The sequence below is a fragment of the Pteropus alecto genome, unplaced genomic scaffold, assembly GCF_000325575.1.
Source record: "Pteropus alecto unplaced genomic scaffold, ASM32557v1 scaffold335, whole genome shotgun sequence".
NCBI lineage: Eukaryota > Metazoa > Chordata > Mammalia > Chiroptera > Pteropodidae > Pteropus > Pteropus alecto.
This window is the reverse complement of record NW_006436757.1, coordinates 157,190-178,959: the sequence shown is the minus strand read 5'-3', so window position 1 is coordinate 178,959 and position 21,770 is coordinate 157,190. Positions and strand designations below refer to the sequence as shown.

The 21,770-nt window shown below is 52.6% G+C and overlaps 4 protein-coding genes across 5 annotated transcripts in view; 2 read left to right on the top strand and 2 right to left on the bottom strand.

Moving 5' to 3' along the window:
• CIDEB (cell death-inducing DFFA-like effector b) overlaps positions 1-1,498 on the bottom strand; it is a 4,711-nt gene extending 3,213 nt beyond the window's left edge. For both annotated transcript variants that reach the window (XM_025048013.1, XM_006913535.3), the window contains exon 1: positions 1,237-1,498. The gene's annotated coding sequence lies outside the window, so the exon portion shown is untranslated. The remainder of the gene's footprint in view (positions 1-1,236) is intronic.
• Positions 1,499-1,824: 326 nt separating this feature from the next.
• LTB4R2 (leukotriene B4 receptor 2) lies at positions 1,825-3,316 on the top strand. The gene has a single exon (XM_006913534.2). It carries the CDS (start codon positions 1,837-1,839, stop codon positions 2,911-2,913), a length of 1,077 nt encoding a protein of 358 aa, XP_006913596.1. The 5' UTR covers positions 1,825-1,836; the 3' UTR covers positions 2,914-3,316.
• A 2,324-nt stretch (positions 3,317-5,640) lies between these two features.
• On the top strand, positions 5,641-7,561 carry LTB4R (leukotriene B4 receptor). The gene is made up of 2 exons (XM_006913532.2): positions 5,641-5,755; positions 6,357-7,561. Exon 2 carries the CDS (start codon positions 6,366-6,368, stop codon positions 7,422-7,424), a length of 1,059 nt encoding a protein of 352 aa, XP_006913594.1. The 5' UTR covers positions 5,641-5,755; positions 6,357-6,365; the 3' UTR covers positions 7,425-7,561.
• Positions 7,562-9,011: 1,450 nt separating this feature from the next.
• Positions 9,012-21,770, bottom strand: part of ADCY4 (adenylate cyclase 4) — a 17,156-nt gene continuing 4,397 nt past the window's right edge. The window contains exons 5-25 of the mRNA XM_006913533.1: positions 20,842-20,990; positions 20,645-20,756; positions 19,810-19,937; positions 19,497-19,655; positions 18,916-19,048; positions 18,555-18,728; positions 16,040-16,083; positions 15,814-15,900; positions 15,531-15,600; positions 15,079-15,176; positions 14,311-14,395; positions 14,079-14,216; positions 13,358-13,468; positions 12,668-12,852; positions 12,377-12,461; positions 11,772-11,930; positions 10,345-10,491; positions 9,937-10,044; positions 9,706-9,820; positions 9,317-9,441; positions 9,012-9,235 (exon numbers count right to left, since the gene is read on the bottom strand). Coding sequence (XP_006913595.1) covers positions 9,083-9,235; positions 9,317-9,441; positions 9,706-9,820; positions 9,937-10,044; positions 10,345-10,491; positions 11,772-11,930; positions 12,377-12,461; positions 12,668-12,852; positions 13,358-13,468; positions 14,079-14,216; positions 14,311-14,395; positions 15,079-15,176; positions 15,531-15,600; positions 15,814-15,900; positions 16,040-16,083; positions 18,555-18,728; positions 18,916-19,048; positions 19,497-19,655; positions 19,810-19,937; positions 20,645-20,756; positions 20,842-20,990 — 2,565 coding nt within the window. The 3' untranslated portion in view covers positions 9,012-9,082. The remainder of the gene's footprint in view (positions 9,236-9,316; positions 9,442-9,705; positions 9,821-9,936; positions 10,045-10,344; positions 10,492-11,771; positions 11,931-12,376; positions 12,462-12,667; positions 12,853-13,357; positions 13,469-14,078; positions 14,217-14,310; positions 14,396-15,078; positions 15,177-15,530; positions 15,601-15,813; positions 15,901-16,039; positions 16,084-18,554; positions 18,729-18,915; positions 19,049-19,496; positions 19,656-19,809; positions 19,938-20,644; positions 20,757-20,841; positions 20,991-21,770) is intronic.

Genomic DNA, 21,770 nt, shown 5'->3' with positions numbered 1-21,770 from the left:
CTGCTTTCTTGCTCTTTCCTTTGTGGTCTAGGTGAGTGGCTGGCTCAACATTTCTCTAGTTTCATTCAACAGAACTGCCTGCATCAGCCACACTGGATTAGTCACAGTCTCTCTCACCTTTCTCTTTTGACCATTTAATGGGCATGATGCGAAGTGGGGGTGGGTGGGGTCCTTTGATAGTATCTGGACTTTAGCTTTTGGTGCCCCGTGTCCCATCTCTAATTTCAGCAGCAATGGTGAGGGACAATTGTGTAGAAGCTCAGACTCTCACTGACCATAAGCCACTTAGATGAGTGCAAATCTCTTTGCTTTGTTGCCCAGGAGTCTTGTCGGAAGCTGTGGCAGTCCAGTCAGCCCCCTGAAGAGTATAGACTGCAAGTCTGTATAGGAGTGCTAATGCCTCATCTTTATGGAAGGAACTCTGTGCATTTCTCAGAGGTTCCTGATGTTTAGTGAAGGAGCTCAATAACACATTCCTATCGGCTCTCCTCTTCTCTCTCTTCCCCTGCTCTTGCATCTGCTTTCTAAGCTGATCTTTTAAATACAGGATTACCTGTACCCATGCCCTTGACTCTGCTTTGGAGGGAACCAAAGACAATACTGGTGCCCTGGCTCCCAAAACCCTGAGTTCTGGCTGTTGACTGGGCAAAGGCCTTTCTTTCTCTTTCCCGCAACTTTATCAGTCTACCAGGTCCCTCTCAAATTTCTTCATTTCCAAGCTTTACCTGACTTCTCCAAACAGAGAAGTCTTCTTTTCAGTATGTCTCCAGCACTGTACCCTTTCCTTTTTTTCTTGTTTTGTATCCTGGTGCAGCCCAGTATGTGGTCTCTTCATGGCTGTGTCGACTCCTCAACCAGATTTTACACCTCTTACACCTCCATGTAACCCTCACTCCCTGCAAAACTTAGCACCATGCTTTACACTGAAAGCTGTCATTGACAGTCCAGTGAGAGCCCTGAGGGTGGAATGACTGGGGCAGGGCCCAAGGAAAAGGTGAGAAGTGTAGGTGCCAAGCTGAAAGAAAAGGAGGCTCAGCAGAGCCAGGAGTCTAGAAACAGGAAAAGATAGAGCAGCTGAGATTGAGTAGTTTGGGCCACCTTCTCTGCTGAGTGTAGGCCAGAAAGACTAGAGAGCAGAAGGACAATAGGGTTGAGGGGGTTGGACCAGAGCCGGGGAAGGGATAAGTGCAGAAACAGGACCAAGGTCAGGATTCAGCAGTGTCCCTATTCCCTTACCTGTATGACCAGGGAACTTTTTCTGCACCCCTTCAGCTTATCCTGTTTCCTCAGGAAGCATGCTCTCTCATGCCCAGACGTGTTAGTGATGGGAAGGAGTGGAGTGAGGGAGGTGTCCCAGGAAAGGCCTCATCTTGTCCCTCCCCATTCCCACCTCACCCTCTACAAACCCGACAGGCACAGGACCGGAGTAGGTGCCTTGCCCACTGCTGCTTTGCCTTTCAGCTTCCCCAGACCCCTTGAGGCGCCGTCCCCACTCACCCCTCTGGTAAGTAAATCTACCCAAGCACCTTTATTCCCCACCACTTAGAAGGAAGGCCAGGCTAGAGGGGTGGAGGTGGAGATGGCGACAGCCTGGGAGTTGGGACTGGGGAGGTCAGCTGACTGAGAGCAGGGGATTTGGGTTCCAAGAAATAGTGTTTGAGTTGGGGCTGAGGTCCTTGAGGAAGAGAAGGCTCCCAGGCAGAGGAGAGGCTGGCTGCAGGGAAGCGGGGGAAGGCACAGTCCCTTCTCACCTGGCATCAGGGGTAACCGTGGGCTTTCGCTCCACCCCCTGAATGTGCTCTATGGCCTTTTCCAGCTCCTTGTAGGCACGGAAGGATGTTGGACTGCTATCGTCCCCCAGGGAACCAGACGTTGCTGACCTGGACAACCTCGCGGGCCACAGGAGTGGTCTTCCTGCTGTTGGCAGCGCTTCTGGGGCTGCCTGGAAATGCCTTCGTAGTGTGGAGTTTGGCGGGCTGGAGGCCTGCACGGGGGCGACCACTGGCGGCCACTCTGGTGCTGCACCTGGCGCTGGCGGACGGCACGGTGCTGCTGCTCACGCCGCTTTTTGTAGCCTTCCTGGTGAAGCAGGCTTGGCCGCTGGGCCAGGCGGGCTGCAAGGCTGTCTACTACGTGTGCGCGCTCAGCATGTACGCCAGCGTCCTGCTCACCAGCCTGCTCAGCCTGCAGCGCTGCCTCGCGGTCACCCGCCCTTTCCTGGTGCCTCGGCTGCGTAGCACGGCCCTGGCCCACCGCCTGCTGCTTGCCATCTGGCTGGCCGCTCTGTTACTTGCCATCCCGGCCGCCGTCTACCGCCACCTCTGGGAGGACCACGTGTGCCAGCTGTGCCACCCGTCGTGGGCTCACGCCGCCGTTCACCTGAGCCTGGAAACTCTGACCGCCTTCGTGCTGCCCTTTGGGCTCGTGCTCGGCTGCTACAGTGTGATGTTGACTTGGCTGCGGGGTGCCCGCTGGGGCTCCAGGAGGAACAGCACGCGGGTGGGCCGGCTGGTGAGCGCCATCGTGCTCGCCTTTGGCTTGCTCTGGGCCCCCTACCACGCAGTCAACATTGTGCAGGTGGTGGCAGCGCTGGCTCCACCCGAAGGGGCCCTGGCGAAGCTGGGTGGCGCGGGTCAGGCAGCACGAGCTGGAACTACAGCTTTGGCCTTCTTCAGCTCCAGCGTCAACCCGGTGCTCTACCTCTTCACTGCTGGGGATCTGCTGCCCCGCGCAGGTCCCCGCTTCCTCACACGACTCTTTGAGGGCTCCGGGGAGGCCCGAGGGGGCGGCTGCTCTAGGGAGGGGACCATGGAGCTCCGAACTAACCCTCGGCTCAAAGTAGTGGGGCAGAGCGGAGGCGATGGAGATCCAGGGGGTGGGGCAGTGAAGGACAGTCAGGAATGGGACCCTTGACACCAAACCCTACAACCAGGCCTGCTTTTCTCTATACCCTTGCATCTCCCTCCGGAACCCAGAGAACCACTCCAGAGCATTTGGGAATCCTTTTCTGATGACAGTTTGGATCTGTCTAAGCAGAATTATTACACACCTGGGGCAGCCCCAAATTCCTCCAAACCGGGGGATTTTGAGGGGTGGCGGCCCTTGCAGGTTGGCATGTGCCCATGTGCCACAGCTGCTTGCTTCAAATAGCTTTTGTGAAAGATACTGGGCAGCCATTACATAACGGCTTAAGTGTGCTCCCTCTGGTGGTTTAGCACACCTGAGTCATACCGAAGCCACCTGTTTTCCTTGCAGGGTCAGGCCAAAGCTGTGCAATGCCAGCCTTCAGTGGCATCTTGACCTGTCTTCCTCAGCTTATAGAAGAACCACTTGGGAAATAAAAAGAGGAAAAGGAAGAAAAGTTATGGACATTTGGATGTGGGGTGGGGATGGGATCCATTCTCTGGAGTCTGTAAGAGCCAAGTGGGAGGTGGGATGGGATAAGAAACTGGCTCTAGAAGGCAAAAGTCAGTCTGTGGGATTTCAAAGGAAAGTTTTCCTGACTGTCTTGTGTTTGGCACAGTGGGTTAAGGGCCCTGGGAGTCTGAGACTTATCTTCCTCTCTGAATACAACTCTCCTCCTAAAGGTCACCGGACAGAAAAAGGAGCCCAGAAACAGGCACTTGCTCACCCAGGGGATGTTTGGGGGTTGGAGATGAGGGAGCATGAGGAATGGTATGGATGTTTGGAGGACAGGAAGAATTTTTCAGGGCGGTGCCACCTCTCCTTTCTCCTTTTTTTCCTCTGCCATCTTGACTCTTCACAAGACTGCTAGCTGTTCCTCACCTGCCCTCCACAATACTTCCCAGCTCTCATCTTTTGGAATCTCTCTATTTCTATCTCTCAAAACTATTCTGGATCCTGACACTTTTGAGTCTGGGGATGTAGGATGAGATTCTTTTTAGGGGATGCCCATGTGCACTCACATGCGATCACTAAGGTGACCAACTCATCTCAGTTTTCCCAGGGCTTTCTCAGTTTTCACATTGGAAGTCTCTTGTCCCAGTCCTCTCAGTCCCTGGCAACTCAAATGGTTGGTTACCTGAGTTCTGGTCACCCTGACCATTAAATTACCCCAGGTTCTGCTTTAGTGACTATTCACACCACCCAGGCAGAGGCCAAGAGAAAGCAAAAGAAATTCAGTTCTCAGGGTCATACCAGGGCCACCAAAACTGGGGTTGGTTGTGGAGCTCTGGACTTGGGGTGCAGGTATACTTAGAGTGTCTAATCTGGGGTGGAAGAAGAAAGGCCATTGACACAGATGGAGGTAGGGAGCAGCTGGGGAGAGGAGGCAAAGATGAGCCAGTTTGTGTCAGAAGGGGCCTCTGATTGACCCGAGAGCTCTGAGCCAGAAGCTTCTGTACTGAAACTTCGACTGCAGAGGCTTCTTCCTGTCGTCATGCACTGGTCCCTAACTTCCTGTTACATATTCCTCGTCTCACACACCATCTGTGGTCAGAAAGCCCTTCCTCAACTCTGCCTTTGGTTCTTGCTGTGGTTTCAGCCTATTCATTTTCATCATATCCTCTGCCTGACAGCTACTGGGTCAATTTTGCTCTGGCTTTTCTCAAAGCAGAGAAAGTGGGGGCCGCAAAGGGTAAGGGACTTCCAAGACCACTGTTACACTCTGCATCTTTCCTGAGAGTGACAGAGTTGGAAGAGAAGCAGGAAGGATAATAGTCAGAATGAAAGAAAGACTTTTCAGTTCTTAGCTTCTGCAGGAGAGGTTGTGAAGAGGAGGAAGGGGAAGAGCGACCCTTTTGGGGGCTGTTTCCCTTTCCACAGTCCTGGTATCCCCTCTTAGCAGGGCAGGCGTGTGGCATCACCACCCGTACTCCCTCACGCCTTTTTCCTACGCTGAGCCTCTACTTCCTCTGTGTGTCTAAAAGGTGGAACTGAAGAGTCAGCTGCGGGAAGGTAGAAAAGAAGGGGTGCTGAGTTGTCCTCCTTGCTCAGTGCCCAGATATTAAATCCAAACTCATGTTTCGGGGTAGCCACATGGGTAAGCACAAGGCAAGTGGCTGGGAGAGGAGGAAGAAATTGGCATTCTGTGTGATCCTAAGGAGACCTTTTGGGCTTTGGCTTCTACCAAGAGAAGGGAGTTGATTGATCTAGAATAGAACCAGTCTTTTTCAATGAGAGTAGGGATGGGGGTATTAGAAGAGGGCCCTTTCTCCCCAACTCAGCTAATGGCTTGAACCCAGGCCAAGGCCAAGGTGCTGACCTTTAAGTCACAAAATTATAACCCAAACTCAGAACTTAACCATAGCTCTAACCTAAACTTCTATTAATCTCAAAATCTGCTTGTTCACACAAAATATAAAGATAACCAACACTCTGTCCTCTCAGTCTAAGTCCATTTCCCCTCTCTAGCTTCCATCCCTCCTTCTCCAGTATGACACAATTTATTAGTCTGTTCAATTCTCCAGTCTAGACCTGCATCTGAGGCCACACCCCAGCCTGCTCACTCCTGCACCCCTCTTTCGTCTCTCGCTGTCCCTTCTTGGCCTCTTCTGGAACACAAAGGCTATTCTCCCCTCCTAGTGAAGGAAGGGGGTAGGAGTTTCAGCCCCACCCTCAGGAAGATGTGTCTTCTCCCTCCCCTGCTCTGTAGTACTTCCTCTCTGGCAGACTTAGCTGACAGCACCCAGGACTGGGGCCAGACCCCTGACACTGGGACAGATCTCGGAATAGGCTACACCACTGCCCTGACCCTGAGATTAGCACCAGCTTCCACCAGTATTCAGCAAAGCCTGTAAGTAAGGACCCTGGGGATAGGGGAGGTCATAGAGGGGTGAGGTGCAGCCATGAGAGAAGGTGAAAAGGAATTTCCGAAGAGAGCCTGACTAGTGGTAAAAGGACTTGGGAGGATTTGTTCTCCTCTCCTCTCCAGGAACTGCTCCCCATCCCTGTTATTTCTGGTGGACCCTGGGCATCTCTTGGAAGAGTGGGTAGGGGATTGGAAGATGTCAATGGGACAGAGGGTGCTAAGTACCTGACAGGAGACAGAGGAGATAGCCTTTTGACAGGTACAGCATCGGCAAGGAAATCTCCCCAGTCTGGTTCTGGGTTTGAGGATCTCCTAAGGGAAGAAGGCTGAAAGGGTCTAGCAATGCTAATGCTGCCGGTGCTGTGTATTTTGCAATTGAGTCTGTGAGAAGGAAGGGGCCCCATGGCCCAGTTAGGAAATAAGTCTTTCTACTCAGTCAGGTCCCCTAAGACAGGTGCTTATTGCGACGGTGCTTCTAATGCTGCTGACCTTGTGGAAAGACTAGAGTACTCAGGCTAGGTGTGTCTAGAGATTCAGGAAACCCTTGGTCCCCTACTCTCATGCGAGTGTTCACCTCACCTTCCAGGTCCTTGCAATGGCCACGAACACTACATCTCCTGCAGGACCCTCCTCACAAAGTTTTATGTTCATCTCTCTGCTGGCTATCATCCTACTGTCAGTGGCTCTGGCTGTGGGGCTCCCTGGCAACAGCTTTGTGGTGTGGAGCATCCTGGTAAAGATGCAAAAGCGCTCTGTCACTGCCCTGATGGTGCTGAACTTGGCCCTGGCCGACTTGGCTGTATTGCTCACTGCTCCCTTTTTCCTCCACTCCCTGGCCCGAGGCACCTGGATTTTTGGAGTGGCTGGCTGCCGCCTGTTCCACTACATTTGCGGAGTCAGCATGTATGCCAGCGTCCTGCTTATCATGGCCATGAGTCTGGATCGCTCACTGGCGGTGGCCCGCCCCTTTGTGTCCCAGAAGCTGCGCACCAAGACGATGGCCCGGAGGGTGCTAGCAGGCATCTGGGTGTTGTCAGCTCTGCTGGCCACGCCCGTCATTGTGTATCGCTCTGTGGTACCGAAAAACGAGAGCCTAGTTTGCTTCCTGACATACTCCAGTGAAAGACACAGAGCCTTCCATCTGCTCTTCGAGGCTTTCACGGGCTTCCTGCTGCCCTTTCTGGTCGTGGTGGCCAGCTATTCCGACATCGGGCGCAGGCTGCGGGCCAGGCGCTTCCGCCGCAGCCGCCGTACCAGCCGCCTGGTGGTGCTCATCATCTTGACCTTCACCGCCTTCTGGCTGCCCTACCACCTGGTAAACCTGGCTGAAGCCAGCCGCGCCCTGGCTGGCAGGGCCCCGAGGTCGGGGCCCGTGGGGCTGCGGCTTACCCTGGCCCGCTACGTGCTCATTGCGCTGGCCTTCCTGAGCAGCAGCGTGAACCCTGTGCTGTATGCCTGTGCTGGCGGCAGCCTGCTGCGCTCTGTTGGTGTGGGCTTCGTTGCCAAGCTGTTAGAGGCCACCGGCTCTGAGGCATCCAGCACCCGCCGTGGGGGTACCTTGAACCAGACTGTGAGGAGCTCCCCTGCCTCTCCCGACCCTGGCCCTGCTGAGAGTCTCACTGTCTCCACCAACCCTCTCGATGAAGCTAACTGAACCAGGCCTGGGAGTACTGGTGGAAAGAAGCTGGCTTTCCTCCTGGCCTGACCCAATTCTGCACTGCACCTCCAGGAGAAGGCTCATGGGGGTGGAGCGGAAGAAGAGGGAGGGGAGGGGCAAGTACGGGCAGAATCAGAGGCTGGGCAACTTTGCAATTAAAACAGAAGTCTGAAATCGAGTCCATCTTGTGTGTAGAATGTGTGTGTTGTGTGGGTTGGGGTGCTCCTGGGTGCCTTTATGGGGGTCCCTCCAGATAGCTGAGAGGCACATCCTTTAGTTTTCCATGATTTTCGGTTTAGAAAAGGACACAAAGACAGACATAGAAATCAGACCTGCCCCACTGCCCAGTTCTGAGGCAGGTGGCCTGCAGGTCATACTCAGAACAACAGACTCCTGAAGGAGCTGAGCAAGAAAGACCACACATGGGGGTTCATCACTTATCGCTCATCTTGTCTCCCTGACTCAGCGGACTTTCTGAGAAAACTCAGAGTTATTATTGTTAGCAAGACTCCAACTTCCTGCCAGAAACCTTCATCTTCTCAGTAGGAGGGGTTCTAGGGGATTGCTTTCCCTCTCTCCATCTCCCAAGGAGGCCTCACTTGAGAACCAAGTCAGCAAATCTTATCCTGGAATTCTTCACATAAGCATTCCGCCAGCCCCAAAACACACTCTGGCACAAGGTGGGGCTAAGGGTCCTCTGTGACTGTAGTCACTCTTAGGAAATGAAGATTTCCCAAAGCGAGATGGATGAACAACTTTTTCCTAGGGATGGCTGTTGTGTTAGAGAGCCTCTTTCTGTTCTGCCAGCACTTTAGGAAGATGGTAGCAGCAGTAGCTGTAGTGTACTTTTTGAATCACTCCTATAAGAACAGAACAAATAGAGAAAAAAAAACCCCACAAAAATCCACGTGTAACATCTGCAACAAACCTAGGGAGTCAAGGCATCCCTCATAGACCCAAAAATATGAGCAGGTAGGAATGAACCATGGTTGTTTCAAGCACCATATCAACAACTGAGCAGAAGGATGAAGAAGGAAGCAAGGGGCATCTGAAGGATCTGAGAACAGAAGAACCCCCATACTGCCTACAGGTCCTCCCCGGAAATCATCGTGGGTCATTTGAGAATAGCAGCTGAAACGGAGAGAGACCTAATAAATATTTTCAACGCCTCTCACCCAAGCAGCATAGTAAGCACATAATAGATACTTATTTTGTCTTTGATAAATGAGTAAATGCCAAATGACATTTTCCTGGAGATTCCTTCCAATATTTGAGGGTGGGGAGCAGGAAAGGACAAATCCTTGTTTTGAGTCATGTGACTAAAATTCTTCATGCTTCCAAGGTTTACAAAATACTGGAATCACGTTGGCAGGTGGGTAGGAGGCTGAGACAGTTATCTTCCTAAGCTTGTGAAAAAGAATCACCCCCTTCCACAAATACAAATTCATGCGCGCGCGCGCGCACACACACACACACGCGCGCACGAACACACACACACACACACACACTCAATTTGGCCTGGGAAGAGGCAGTCCTGCTGAGAGGCAAGGAGTAGGTGATCCCAGCTATCTCGGTAGCTCTAATATCAATTGGCTCCAGACATACCAGAGTCTCTTTATTGAGGATCTTAGAGGTGGAGAGGAAGGAGTGGGGTCTCAGCCCAGGGTGGCTGAAGGAGGTCCAACTCGTGTCAAATCTGTGTTCAGGAAGTAGGTGCACAGCTGCCCTTTGCCTTTGACCTTGATGACACCCCGGCTGTAGCAGGTATAACCTAAGGACTGCAGGGCACGGGCTGTCTCCTCAGTCACCTGAAATTGAAGGGGGGTGAGGTAGTAGGGGTGGCCCTATCCTTATCCCTTGCCCCCCTGCCTTCAGTGTGGCTCCCTCACTTGGATCTTGCCCAGGACTCCTGTACTCTCCATGCGGCTGGCCACATTCACTGTGTTGCCCCAGATGTCATATTGTGGCTTCTGGGCCCCTATCACTCCAGCCACCACAGGTCCATGGTTCAACCCTGACAAGAGATGTGGTAAAAAGAGGGGAGATTTGAGGAGGTAGTGGGGAAGAGAAGGTTCACGGAACTAGGGAGAAGAGCCTGGGGGCCCTTAGAGTAAAGGAGTGTGGAGCTGGAGGAGGGTGGCCTAGGGAAGGGGATGGGTGGGCCTCGTAGCTTGAGGCCCAGCAGCTTCAAGCTCCATACCTGGAAGAGCAGATAACAAAGGACTTGGGGAAGATGAGGAGGAGGTCCCAGACTGCCCCAGCAAGGGAAAGCCCTTACCCACACGCAGGCGGAAGTTGTTGAATGAGTGCTTGTTGATGACATCCAGCTTAGACCCAAGGGCCACCGCAAACTCCACCATGGTGCCAAGGTGGCTGCAGCTTCGCTCAGCATCCTGGCAATGGGTCGGCCACCAGGATAGGTCAATGAGGGCACAGGAATAAGGCCCATTTATGGGCCCACCAATGAGAGCCCAGGTGAGGGTTGATAGGTAAGGAAGGAATGTTGTACCTGCTGTGCATCCTGTCCAGAGGTGGCATTTAAGCCTGTAGCTGCCATGTAGGTGCTGCAGATCGTTTTGATCTTTTCCACCCCACTGAACTTGGGCTTAGAGAGCAGCTGTATAGAGAGAGGAGGCGGTGTCCCCAGTTTATTTTGCTCTCCTCCTCCTCTCTCCCTGAAGCCCAGCCCCAGGTTTTTGGAGGCTAAAGGACCAGGCTGTGGGGTCAGGGATGGTGGCAGGAGGGAGAGTTGGTTGTAGACACAGTTGTTGGAGAGGATAGAGCTGGAGAATTGGAGGAGGGGGAAGACTGAGAAAGCAGGGTGGGCTTCATGGCCAGGAGAGCAAAGTGGAAGGAGGGGCTGGTGGGGAATTCTAGAATCCTGGACGTAGGGCTGGGTGACCGGTGGAGCTGTTACCTCATCAAAATCAGCAATGATCTCATTGAGCAGCCGCAGACACTCTAGCCCCTCATGGTTGATGTTAGATTCGGAGTAAAACTCCTTAAAGTCTGGGACTGAGGCGAAGAGGACACAGACACACTCGTAGGACTGGTGGTAGAGGTCCTGGGAGGGCGAAAAGCTGGGGTAAGGCTGTAGACCACCTTCTTTCCCCTCCTGTCCCTGTGTCCACAAGCCTCCCCCAGTGTGTAAGAAGGATTGGGGAGGAGGCGGGATGGGGAGGACCAGGTTACCCAAGGGATGTGACTCAGGAGTCAAAGACAGGGTCTCACTGTGATTCCAGGAGAGACAGGTTTGGGGTCAAGATCACCTCACAGCAATGTGAGGGGAGTCACTTCTAGAACTGGGATACATTGATGGGAAATATATTTACATCCTAGCTATTGCTAAAAGGTTTTAAATCAGTTAAATTGGCTTACAAAGATAGCTACAATTTGCAAGATAAAATAAAGCAATAATAGGAAAAATGGGGCAAAGGAAAAATAAGGGTAAGATGGTAAAGATGGAATTAGATCTGAGATTGCTTCACAAAATGGATATCATGAAGTCCTTGTTAGTCCTCAATTCTGGCTCTGAGCTTTTAGTAGCCAATGCGAAGTCAGAAACATGATCGGTTACAAGATTATCAATATCTATAAGAGAAGAAACCAGTAGTAGACCTACTCCTAATCTTCAGAGCAGAGAACAGTTGGTGGGGGCTTAAGGGTGTGAAATAGCCCTTGGGCTGTTTCTTTCAATGCCCTTCAATACAGGTCAAGAACATTTCCATAGCAGAGAGTATGAGATGGTGGCGGTACAAATAAGATGGTGCAAATATGTGGGTGACCTTCTGATGGTCTGACTGTAGCAAGATATTTGAGGATCTAGAACAGCATCATCCAACAGAAGTTTCTGTGGTGGTGGAAATGTTCTATATATCTGCCGTCCAATATGGTGACTGCTAAGCACATACAGCTGTTGAGCACATAAAATGTGACCAGTGCAATTGAGGACTTGAATTTTCTATTTAATTAATTTAAATTTATATGGCCGCACATTGCTAACGGCTACCATACTGGATAGTGCAGGTCCAGAGAGATGGGTGGACTGTGTCCTCCACACAACTCCCATCAACACTTGATGAAGCTTCTGAAAGGCATGGCGTGGTCATGAGTTGGAGTGGACACTCTCTCCAAGAACTTGAAACACTGAAATTCTGTGCTCATCAAAGACAGAGCCTAAGATCTCGTGAAAACAAGAGGCACCTGACAAGGACGTGGAGAGGTTTGAGCAACCGCCCGACCCACTAAGGGGGAGTCCAGAGAGGTTGGGCCAAGGGCCAAGACTTCCATCTGAAATTAGTCCCTATGGTATCTGGAGCTCGGGAGTCAGGGGTGGGGAGTTACCTCGTTGCGCCGGTTCTGGCCAATGAACTGGGGGGCCACGTGCGCAGGAAGCACGTTCTCCAAGAGCAGCCGAGTCAGGTTCTCCATCATCTCTGTCTCTTCCCGCTCCTGCCTCAGCTTCTTCTTCCACAGGAAGTCCAGGCGGCAATAATACTCATTCTGGGAATGGTCACCAGGGGGCCATGGGGAGACATAGTGCAAGGAAATCCCCAGCACCTGAGTGTTCACCCCCCTAAAACCACACTACCCTGTAGTTTAGAGATAAGGCTTAAGGTGCAACTACCCCTGGGGTGACTCCCTTGAAACTAGATTCAAACTAGGGTGGGCAGAATTGGCAGCAGATTGTTTTTTCTTAAGCATGGACTTTCCTAGATTGGGGGTGGGAGGGAGGAGGGAGGAGAGAACTTGAGGACACTCTCCTTGGGGAGTGAAGGAGAAAGAGAATAGGAAATTTCACTTAGAAGCTTTCAAAGGGTATGCCACTTGGGCTCAGCCCTGGAGACAGATTAAGGAAAGGGTGAGAGAGAGACCAAGTTACAAATATGGGGACCCTCCCACCTTACCCTTCATACCAAGGCCCTGGAAGGCTGAGCTGGGTGACTTACCTGCCGAGCCAAGACAAGGAGTGTGAAGAAGAAGATGAAGAAGGAGATAGCTCCCATGAGTTTGGGCTCCTTCAGCACCCCTGGCCTGAAGAGGCCACGGATCAGGGTTGTCCCTTGCCCTGCCCCCTTCACGATGGCTTCCCCCTTCCCCCAGTGCCCATGGAGCCCTCAGCCTTCCTCCTGCTTTACCCTGTGGGAGGTTCAGGTCAGCGAGGTGAGGACAGCTCTGCCCTGTCCCATCTCACCCCGTCCCAGAGGGCCCAGACACCTCTGTCCAATGGCTGCGCGCACCTGGAGTCCAAGGGGCCGAGATAGAGGCGGGCAACGAGGCAATCCGACAGCCAGGCATGGGAGTGCAGGAAGAGGGAGCAGGAGGCCACCAGCCACAGCAGGAGCAGCAGCAGCTTCAGTTCAAAGCTCATGTGCAGAAAGAGGGAGCAGGAGAGGAAACCCAGCACACAGCAGTGCATGGAGTACTGTGGGGCCGGGGAGGGCTGGTTACGAGGTGGGGCACGTCCCACAGGCAGGGGTGGGGAATGCCTGAGCATTCCTGTCCTGCCCCACCCAGGTCCTTTCTGGGGAGCAGGGGGTGTCCACACACAGACACACACACAGACACACCCACACCCACCCCCACACACACACACACACATACATACACACACCACACACCACACACACACCCAAGTGTGGCTTATGTCTGTCCCACCCCCCCACCACAGACACACCCCACACACCAGACACACACACCAGACATACCACACCATACCACATACACCACACACCACACACACTACACACCAGACACACACACCACACACACACACACACATACATACACACACCACACACCACACACACACCCAAGTGTGGCTTATGTCTGTCCCAGTGCACGGGACGGAGTGTTTTTCAACTAAGGAGGTGGGGGAGGAGCTGAGGAAGGTTCTGAAGAAGGAGATTCAGGGCTGAGCGGACACTCACTGGGATGCTGATGAGAGGCAAGGACCCAGGGAGCTCCCAGGAGAGGTTGAAAGCCTCAGAGGACACATTGGGCACCCGGAAAGGGCAGTTCGATGCTGCCGGTAAGAAGAACTGCAGAAGAAGATGAGGAGCTGAGGTGGGCAGGTAGCTCCTTGGGCACAATGGTGTGCTGGATTTCAGCTGACCCAGAGATAAGTAAGGGCCAGACTCCTCCGAAGGAGCAGATTCTGCTATTTCTGGTTGGCGAGGGAGCTCACTGGTGGGGAGAGCAGGGCCTAGAGCAGTGGGTGTCATGAGCACTAGTCTGCCGTGGATCCACTTTGTGATCTCTTGCCAGCCACTCCCCCTTTTTGGGCCTGAGCTTCTCTTCTTGGCTGGGAGATGATTTATAAAGTGTCTTTCAGGGATAGAATTCTAGGAATGATTCTAAGTTTGAAATAATCAGCCAAACTCCATTACAAAATCACAGTGAGGAAGCTAAGTAATAAAGATCTGCCTACATAGAAAGAAGACAGGAAGAATGTCCACCAAAGTGTTAACAATGATTATACCCAGGTGGTAGGTTGTGGGTGACTATCATTTTTTTCATTACTTGTCTACCTGCCCTTCCAAATCCCCTGGCCTTAGTCTAACTGCCCTTCCAAATCCAGGAGGCCCTTTTCAGACTTTGATAGGTCAAACATGCCCTGATGGGGGTGCATAGGGCCCCCTCTGCCCTCACCAGGCTGGTAATGGCCATGGAAAAGACAAGGAGGATGGTGGCAGTGCCCAGGGCAACCCGCAGTCCGGGACGTGTGGCCACCAGGCCAGACAGTGCGGGAAGCCAGTGCAGCATCTTGGGGCCTTTCAAAACACACCTCTGTGGAAGGAGAATGGAGGTCTTAGCCATGGGGCGGGGGCCAGGTCACGGTCAGAGCTTCAGCTTGCCACTTCCACCCCATAGCCCACCTCACCGTCAGGTGCTCTGAGAAGCAGGCGAAGAGGAGGAGGAGGAAGAGGAGGAAGGTGATGCTATAGGTGATGGCCAGAGCCGGGGGCCTAAAGGGAGACAACAGTGAGAACGTCAAGAGCCAGAGCAGGCTCCCTGTGTGTGGGAGGGTGCTGCTCCTTCTGGTGTGAAGACATGGGGAGAAGTGGTCCTGGGGGTCTGAACTGGCTGCCGATGGGGTCTGGGATGATAAAAGACATCATATACCATGGAAGAGCTCGGGGGCCTGGGATAGTTTTGGGCTGGGACAGGAACTAATAAGGTAGGGAGAATATTAGAAAGGGGCAGGAGGCTCACAAGAGTGGCCGAGGCTGCATCAGACTGGTCCCCAGGACTTTGGGCCAAACCTCTTTCACCTGGCTGAGTTTTGAAAATGTCCTTGCCCCTCTTAGCAATGGACTAGGAGTGAGGACCTACTTTTCTACGCTCATTTGCTATGAGATTTAAGCTTCTCAACGGGGACAAAACTTCCATGGGAATGTTGTCAGAATCGAGAGACAGACATTTGAAAATGCTTGGGTCCACAAGATGTAGAAAATTCACGGGATATGCAGGAGTAAAATGGGGCCCGTGATTATCACGGTTCCCCAGAACACGTATTTCCATTTCCTCCATGGGTCAGTGTCGAAACCAAGGGGAAGTTGGTAAAAGAAAAAGTGGGTGTTGGGGATCCGGAGGAACTAGATGGTCTGTTTTTAAGAATTAGGGCTTCCCTTGCCTGGGACTCTCTCACCTGTTTGTCACCAGCATCTGGATGATGAAGTTGGAGAGAAAAACCAGGAAGGTGCAGGCTGCATAGTATCTGAAGGCAGGGAGTGCGGAGAGTCGATACTGGAAGGGAGGGTTCGGGGTGGAGACAGGGGCACCAGTGCTGCTTATCACCTTGTGTCAATCCCAGGCAATGAGTGGGTCCCCCGGTCTCACTGTCTCACCCTCCAGTTTAGTCCCAGGTAACCTCTGCCCAGTTTTCCAAAGAGCTCAGTTTTCTCTCCCATCACCACCCGGTAATTCAATCTATAGGGTGACTTTGCTTTTAGAGAGATACAATCCCCTCTATCACCCACAGGACCACAAACTGAGCAGACCTGGGGAGAGGATGTGGGGCCACCAGGACTGTCCCCTCCCCAGGGCTCAGGAACTAAGGTAAGGAAATCCTCTGATGCCTGCCACACCCCCTAAGCCCACCTCTTTTTCCATCTCCTTCTCTCGGAAGTACAATGTCAGTGGGTTGAAGTCCTTTGACTGCTTCCACTGTCTGGTAGGAAGGCAAGGGGGAGGCAGTAAGCCCAGAGGAGGAAAGATCAGGGCAGGAAAGAATGGTGAGAGGAGTCTTTCCCCAGGCTGGAGCAGGGAAGGCCCTCCTCCCCCCCGCCACCCCCACCCCCAGGTCATCAGGGGAACACTACGTGTCCCCTACCACATGAGCCCATGGCCTCTAGCCCTCCCAGCCCCCTTCTGTTCTCCATACTTCTGAGAGTTGAGCTGTTCGATGACCTGGAAGAACTTGGCATCCCCAGTGTCCAGTTCATCATCTAGTCTCCGAGGGGTACGGCTCCTGTACAGTGAGAGCCCGGCCTGTCACCACTGAGACCCTCAAAAGCATCTGGTCAAAGCAAGAGCAGCCCCCACCTCCCTGAAAATGGAGGTAGGTCATCCAGACAGCCCCACTGTCAAAGTTGCTTGGGCCTCCTCACCGGTCCAGGCTCCACTGGGGGCTGAAGGAAGCCAGGGCTTTCTCCTGTCGGGAGAACACAAGAAGGGGAGGATGGGAAGATGGTGGGCATCCTTGGAACCTGTCTGCAGTGAAGCATTCTGTATCAAGGTCTTTGACCTTGAGCATTTGATCCAGCTGTTTTCCCTGCCTCTAATGATTTCTCTCTCTCCACCAAGTCCCACCTGTTCTTGAGGGAAGGTTCAAACCACATTAGCTCCTTAAAGGTTCCTCCTGACTCTTTAGACTCCCAGCGGCCTTATACCTTGACTTCCTCATAGTTTCCATCACTTATGAGGCAACCGTGTATCTTTTATAGGCTTCCATGGCTGTTGGTTTCTTATGTCTCATTTTCCTTAAGGACTGCACAAATTCCAAAGGCAGGGATTTTCCTATAGCCCTAAGATGCCAAAAAATCCTTGTTGGCCCGCATTGGAGTGACAACGCAGAACAGTCTGACTCTCCTCAAAACTTTAGTTATGGTTAGGCTGAACTGGATGGTGGTAGGGGAGGAAAACAAACAAACAAAAAAAATGGAGAAGAAAGGGGAAGAGAAACGGACTCGATTAGAGTCATTCTCTTCTGCACCCAAAAGACTACGGTGAGTGTGTGCAGAGGTAAGAAAACGAGCAGCGAGAGAAGCAGGTTAGGACAAACAGCAAGGAAGAGGGCGAAGCTTCGAGGCCATGGCCCAGGGCAAGATGCGTGGTGACCTTCTTCCCTGTACCCCTAGGCTCACGTGAAGGAGGCAGGGTCACAGGGGTCCTCATCGTCCCCTGAAACCGAAACCTCGTGTATGGGAAAGGAGAAGGAGAGACAGAGACTGAGAGGAATAGAGAGAGGTTGAAAGATATGTTCTAGGTATGAGCCCATCTATTCATCTATGTCTGGGTCTAAGTTTTTTCAGACTCCCTACTTGCCCACGTGGCCAATGCCTGTAAGTTATTTGAAGGCAAGGAAAACATCTTATTCATTTCTGTCTTCTCAAGAACTAGCTTAGTGCCTGCCACAAAATAGGTGCTCAAAAACTGTAGAAGGAATGACTGGATGAATGGGATCTACTAGCACAAACAAGGCCCCACGACCCCAAAGTTTCACATTGTTTAAGAGTAAGCCAATTGCGACTCTCAGCATTTCTAACGTGATTGAAAACCTGGAACTTCAGGGGCTGAGAAGCAAAATTCTGAGCTGGTGAGGTACTGCCTCAGTAGATACCCCAAGACAAAGGGCTCCTACTCCTCCACTCTGACACCTCCTAGCCTGTACCTTAGTGTGGGATTGGGGAAGTCTGGCATGGGTTCTGGGGTATATTCCCACCATGGGGCTGCACCCAACGTTGTCTCAGGTCCCTGGGCTCCCCCCTCTATTTCACTCTTACCCTGGAGGCCTCATCCTGCAACAGTCGTCTGGGTCTGGGTCTTACGTATTTCCTTCCTCTCCCTCCTGCCGGCTTAGCCCTTTTGACTTCTCCCCTACCCCATGTTGAGGCTTGAAATTAAGTACCCAATGCCTCCCACTGCCGCCAAATGTCTCCATCCCCAATGGTCACTGATCTCCGGCCTGCTTTCCTGCTGGATGGGAGAGGAGAAGTTGGAACATGGAAAAGGTACTGTGGAGTCATCCCATAAATCCAGCCAGGTCTACCCAGGAGAGAAGGTTCTGAGAAGATCTGCAGAAAAGTGGCTGAGAATGTCAATCAGGTTTTGGGAAGATCAGGTAAGATGGAGGAGAGCAGGCTGAAGAACCTAATTTCAGAGTAAGCCTTTAGGGACATAACCTGGGTCCCTTAGTGAGGGTTCTGGTTACTTGTCATCAAGCACCAACCCCAAGAATCAGAGGTGGTTGGAGAGATCCAGGCTTCTCCACCTGAAGGTGCTATGCATAGGATCGGCCAATAATCGGCCCTGCCCTAGCTTCCCCTAGACAAGGGGCAGGCCCACTCCCTTCCCTCCCTCCATCCTTTCCTCCTCCCCTCCCTCCCTCACCCCTGCCTGCTCAAGGTGACTTCTTTCCTCAAGGCCAAGTGCAAATTTCACTATCACTTCATTTATCTGCGTATAAATGCTGGAGAGTAGGGACAATAACCAATTGCCCCACCTTCCCAGTCCAAGTGGGGATTGAAGAAGAAAGCATGCAGTTCTAGGAATTGAGTTAAAAAGAGACATTTCCTGATGGAAATGGGTGTGAACACTGGCTTCAGAGTCAGAAGGAAGTGGGGTGCCAGGGGAAGGGGCTTCCTGAGTGGAGGTTGGGGAACAACATGATGTCTATGGGATCTCACAGTCTTCTCTGCGGTAAGCTCAGAGGGCATTCATCTTTGCCCTTTCTCTGGAAATAAGGGCAAAGAAGTTCCTGAGCCAGTGACTAGGGTGACTAGACAGTTCAGGACCTTGAGATGTCATCAGATGACTCACTGGTAGTGGGGGCAGGGAGGCTTGGAGTGGAAAGTGGGAGTGGGTTTATGTAAGCACTGGGGCTCATGATGGATGTGCACATACCGGCAGAGGGGTGGAGGTGGACACAGGGCTCTCTACGTGGCTCAGATGGGCAAAAGGCTTGGCTGCACCCCAGGATTCCAGATAGCGGGTCATCAGCAGTGATGGACGCATCTTGGGACCTTCGAGAGAGGACAGCAACCCTCCTGCAGTGCCCTTCTCATCCTCCTCCTCGGCCTGGGGCATATGAGGGCTGAAAGTCAAGATCAAAACACTTCCCCATTCTTCCCACATCCCTAAGAGGCTTGTGTCCCCTCCCCCGCCACACTCACACTAGGACCCAGAAACCCAATCTCTGGCATAGGAGAAGAGACCAGTCCTGTGGCTGTGGATGGTTAGGGTGGAGTCCAGGCTGGGCTTTTACCCGGGGATCGATGACCAGGTAGGTAGGCTCCCCTAGCTCTCGAAGGTATGGGTCCCGGTGTTCCATGGCTACATCCTCCACAGCGTAAGCTCCTCCTAGCAGGGCCAGGGTAGCCCCTGTGATATGCACTCGTCTGGAAGGAGGGAGCCGTGGGAGTCAGGAGGCAGGGCCTCTGACCTCTCATTTCTTTCGAGAATCATTCTTGGAGGTCCGACTTCAAGCAAGGCCCTGTGCTACAAGAGATGTCTTCCTAGCTCTATTTCACCCTTACCCTGGAGGCCTCATCCTGCAACAGTCGTCTGGGTCTGGGTCTTACGTATTTCCTTCCTCTCCCTCCTGCCGGCTTAGCCCTTTTGACTTCTCCCCTACCCCATGTCGAGGCTTGAAATTAAGTACCCAATGCCTCCCACTGCCGCCAAATGTCTCCAACCCCAATGGTCACTGATCTCTGGCCTGCACCCTAGGGTCTCCCAGAGCCCCACATGCAACTGTGCTCGTTTTAAGGAACTATGAAAAGGGTGGCAGCCTGGGGAAGGCCTGGTTGCCCTCTAGCTGCAGCGTCCCGGAGCCCTAGGTCTCACCCTGGCACGCCACCTGCCTCCATGTGGTTGGCCAGTGTGACATCATGGGACCAGACATCATACTGCCATTTCTGCAGCCCGATGACTCCGCAGAGCACGCTGCCCGAGTGCACGCCCACGCGCATATTGATGTCAACACCGGTGGCTGCCCGCAATTTCCTGAGGAGTGTATATGGGCAACAATCTGAATGCTGTCTTCAGTCCTTCCCTGGGCCTCACCCCTCCCTCTCTCCAGGATGACTTCCACTACCCTGCCTGCTCCTCTCCCCAATCCATCCCTTGGTACTCCTCCTTCCCGCCCACCTGAGCTGACCTGATGGCCCGGCACATGTCCAGCCCCATGCGCACACAGTTGATGGCGTGGTCTGGTAGTGAGAGCGGCAGCCCAGAGACACAGTAGTAACAGTCTCCCAGGATCTTGATCCGCATGCATTCATGCTCCTGGGTGTGTGTGTGTGCAAGGGGGAGGGGGTACTTGGTTAGAGGCCAGAGGAGGCAGGAGGCAGTTGGGAAAAGTAGGAGCAAATGTGGTGTTCTTGAAGAACTTCTCAGGTCAGGAGTGGCTAGGTCAGATCTAGGGAGTCCCTAAACTTGATGTGGGGCTTGCCGAGGTCTCCCATGCAGATGTCTTTCTCAGAAAGGTTTCCCAAAGGTTGGGATATCTGTGACTCTCCCCAACTTTGGCATATGTAGGGTGATCCCAGATTTGAGCATATGAAAGTAGCCTCAGGATTGAGGTTTTTTGGGTGAGAGACCCAAGATTAAGTTGCTTAGGGGCATCCCTGGGATCTGAGCAGGTGGCTGGGCCAGAGATTTCCCTTAGAAGGGCCTCCTAAGATTAGAATATCTGAAAATCTATCTAGATTTGGTTGCAGTGTCCAGAGACACCTGTGTTGGGGCTCTGAGCATATTTGGGGTGCTGCGGTTGAGGCCTTTGTGGAGATGTTGAGAAATCTCTCCAGGTTTGAGGTGTGTGGTGAATATCTCCATATCTGGGGATATTTGAGAGGGCTTCCTAATTCCAGTGGTGTATTTGTGAGCCCACATGGGCTCTGAAGTGGGACTGGAGTCTCATAAGGCAGGAATTGCCCTTGGAAGAGGTTTTCCAGGGTAGGGTGTTTGAAGCTGGGAGGGAGGCCCCCTCTGACCTTGGCAATCTGGTCGAACTTGCCAAAGAGCTCGTTGAGCATGAGCACCAGCTCCTTTGGGGAGCATTCACTGGCCAGCCGTGTGAAGCCCACGATGTCAGCATACAGCACGCTGGGCAGAGCAGACTGCATCAGTGGGGTCAGGGTTTCCTCTGGCCCATGCTCCCTCCCTTCCAGCCACCCTTCCCTATTTATACCTGACTCCCTGGTGCCTCTTTACATAAAGGCTGTGGAAGTTGTTGGTGCTCTCTGGCCGTGACCCCTGTCCAGCCTGCAGCCTTGCCATGATCTCCGCCTTCATCTCTCGGGCCAAGTAGGCAGGAAGGATGGACAAGAGAAGGTGTTCCTGGGGGAGGACACTGTGAGCACCAATCCTCCTGCACTCTAAAGCCAGGAGCCTCAGCCTCCCAAACCCCTAGGGGCCCACACCCTTCCCCAACCCCATTAGGTGTCCCTCAGGGCACTCCTTCAGGTCCTGCCCACCACATAGAGCCGGGCTCCAACACTCCCTCCTGCACTGATCACCTTTAGGCAGCAGTCCCCCAACCCCTGGGGCAACTGGACTGGTCCGTGACCTGTTAGAAACCCGACCGCAGAGCAGGAGGTAAGTGGCGGGTGAGCAAGTGAAGCATCATCTGTATTTGCAGCCGCTCCCTGGTGCTAGCATCAGTGCCTCAGCTCCACCTCAGATCATCAGACAATAGATTCTCATAGGAGTGCAAACCCTATTGTGAACTGCCCATGGGAGGGATCTAGGTTGTGTACTCCTTATGAGAAGCCAATGTCTGATGATCTGAGGTGGAGCTGAGGCAGTGATGCTAGAGCTGGGCAGTGGCTGTAAATGCAGATTAATATTAGCAGGGAGGTTTGACTGCACAGTGACCATAATAAATCAATTGCTTGTAGACTAATATCAAAATGCTATCGGTGAGTGGTAAAAGACAATTAAGCTGTATCTATAGTGGCAAGTGAGTTGATATATTTCAATTGTACAGTTGCATCTGGTGGCATCTGATTCTGCATTATAGTGAGTTGTATAATTATTTCATTATATATTACAATGTAATAATAATAGAAATAAAGTGTACAATAAATGTAATGCACTTAATCATTCTGAAACCATCAC

Excerpts from the sequence above, each read along its gene's own strand:
- LTB4R2 (XM_006913534.2), top strand. The coding sequence starts at position 1,837 with ATGTTGGACTGCTATCGTCCCCCAGGGAACCAGACGTTGCTGACCTGG.
- LTB4R (XM_006913532.2), top strand. The coding sequence starts at position 6,366 with ATGGCCACGAACACTACATCTCCTGCAGGACCCTCCTCACAAAGTTTT.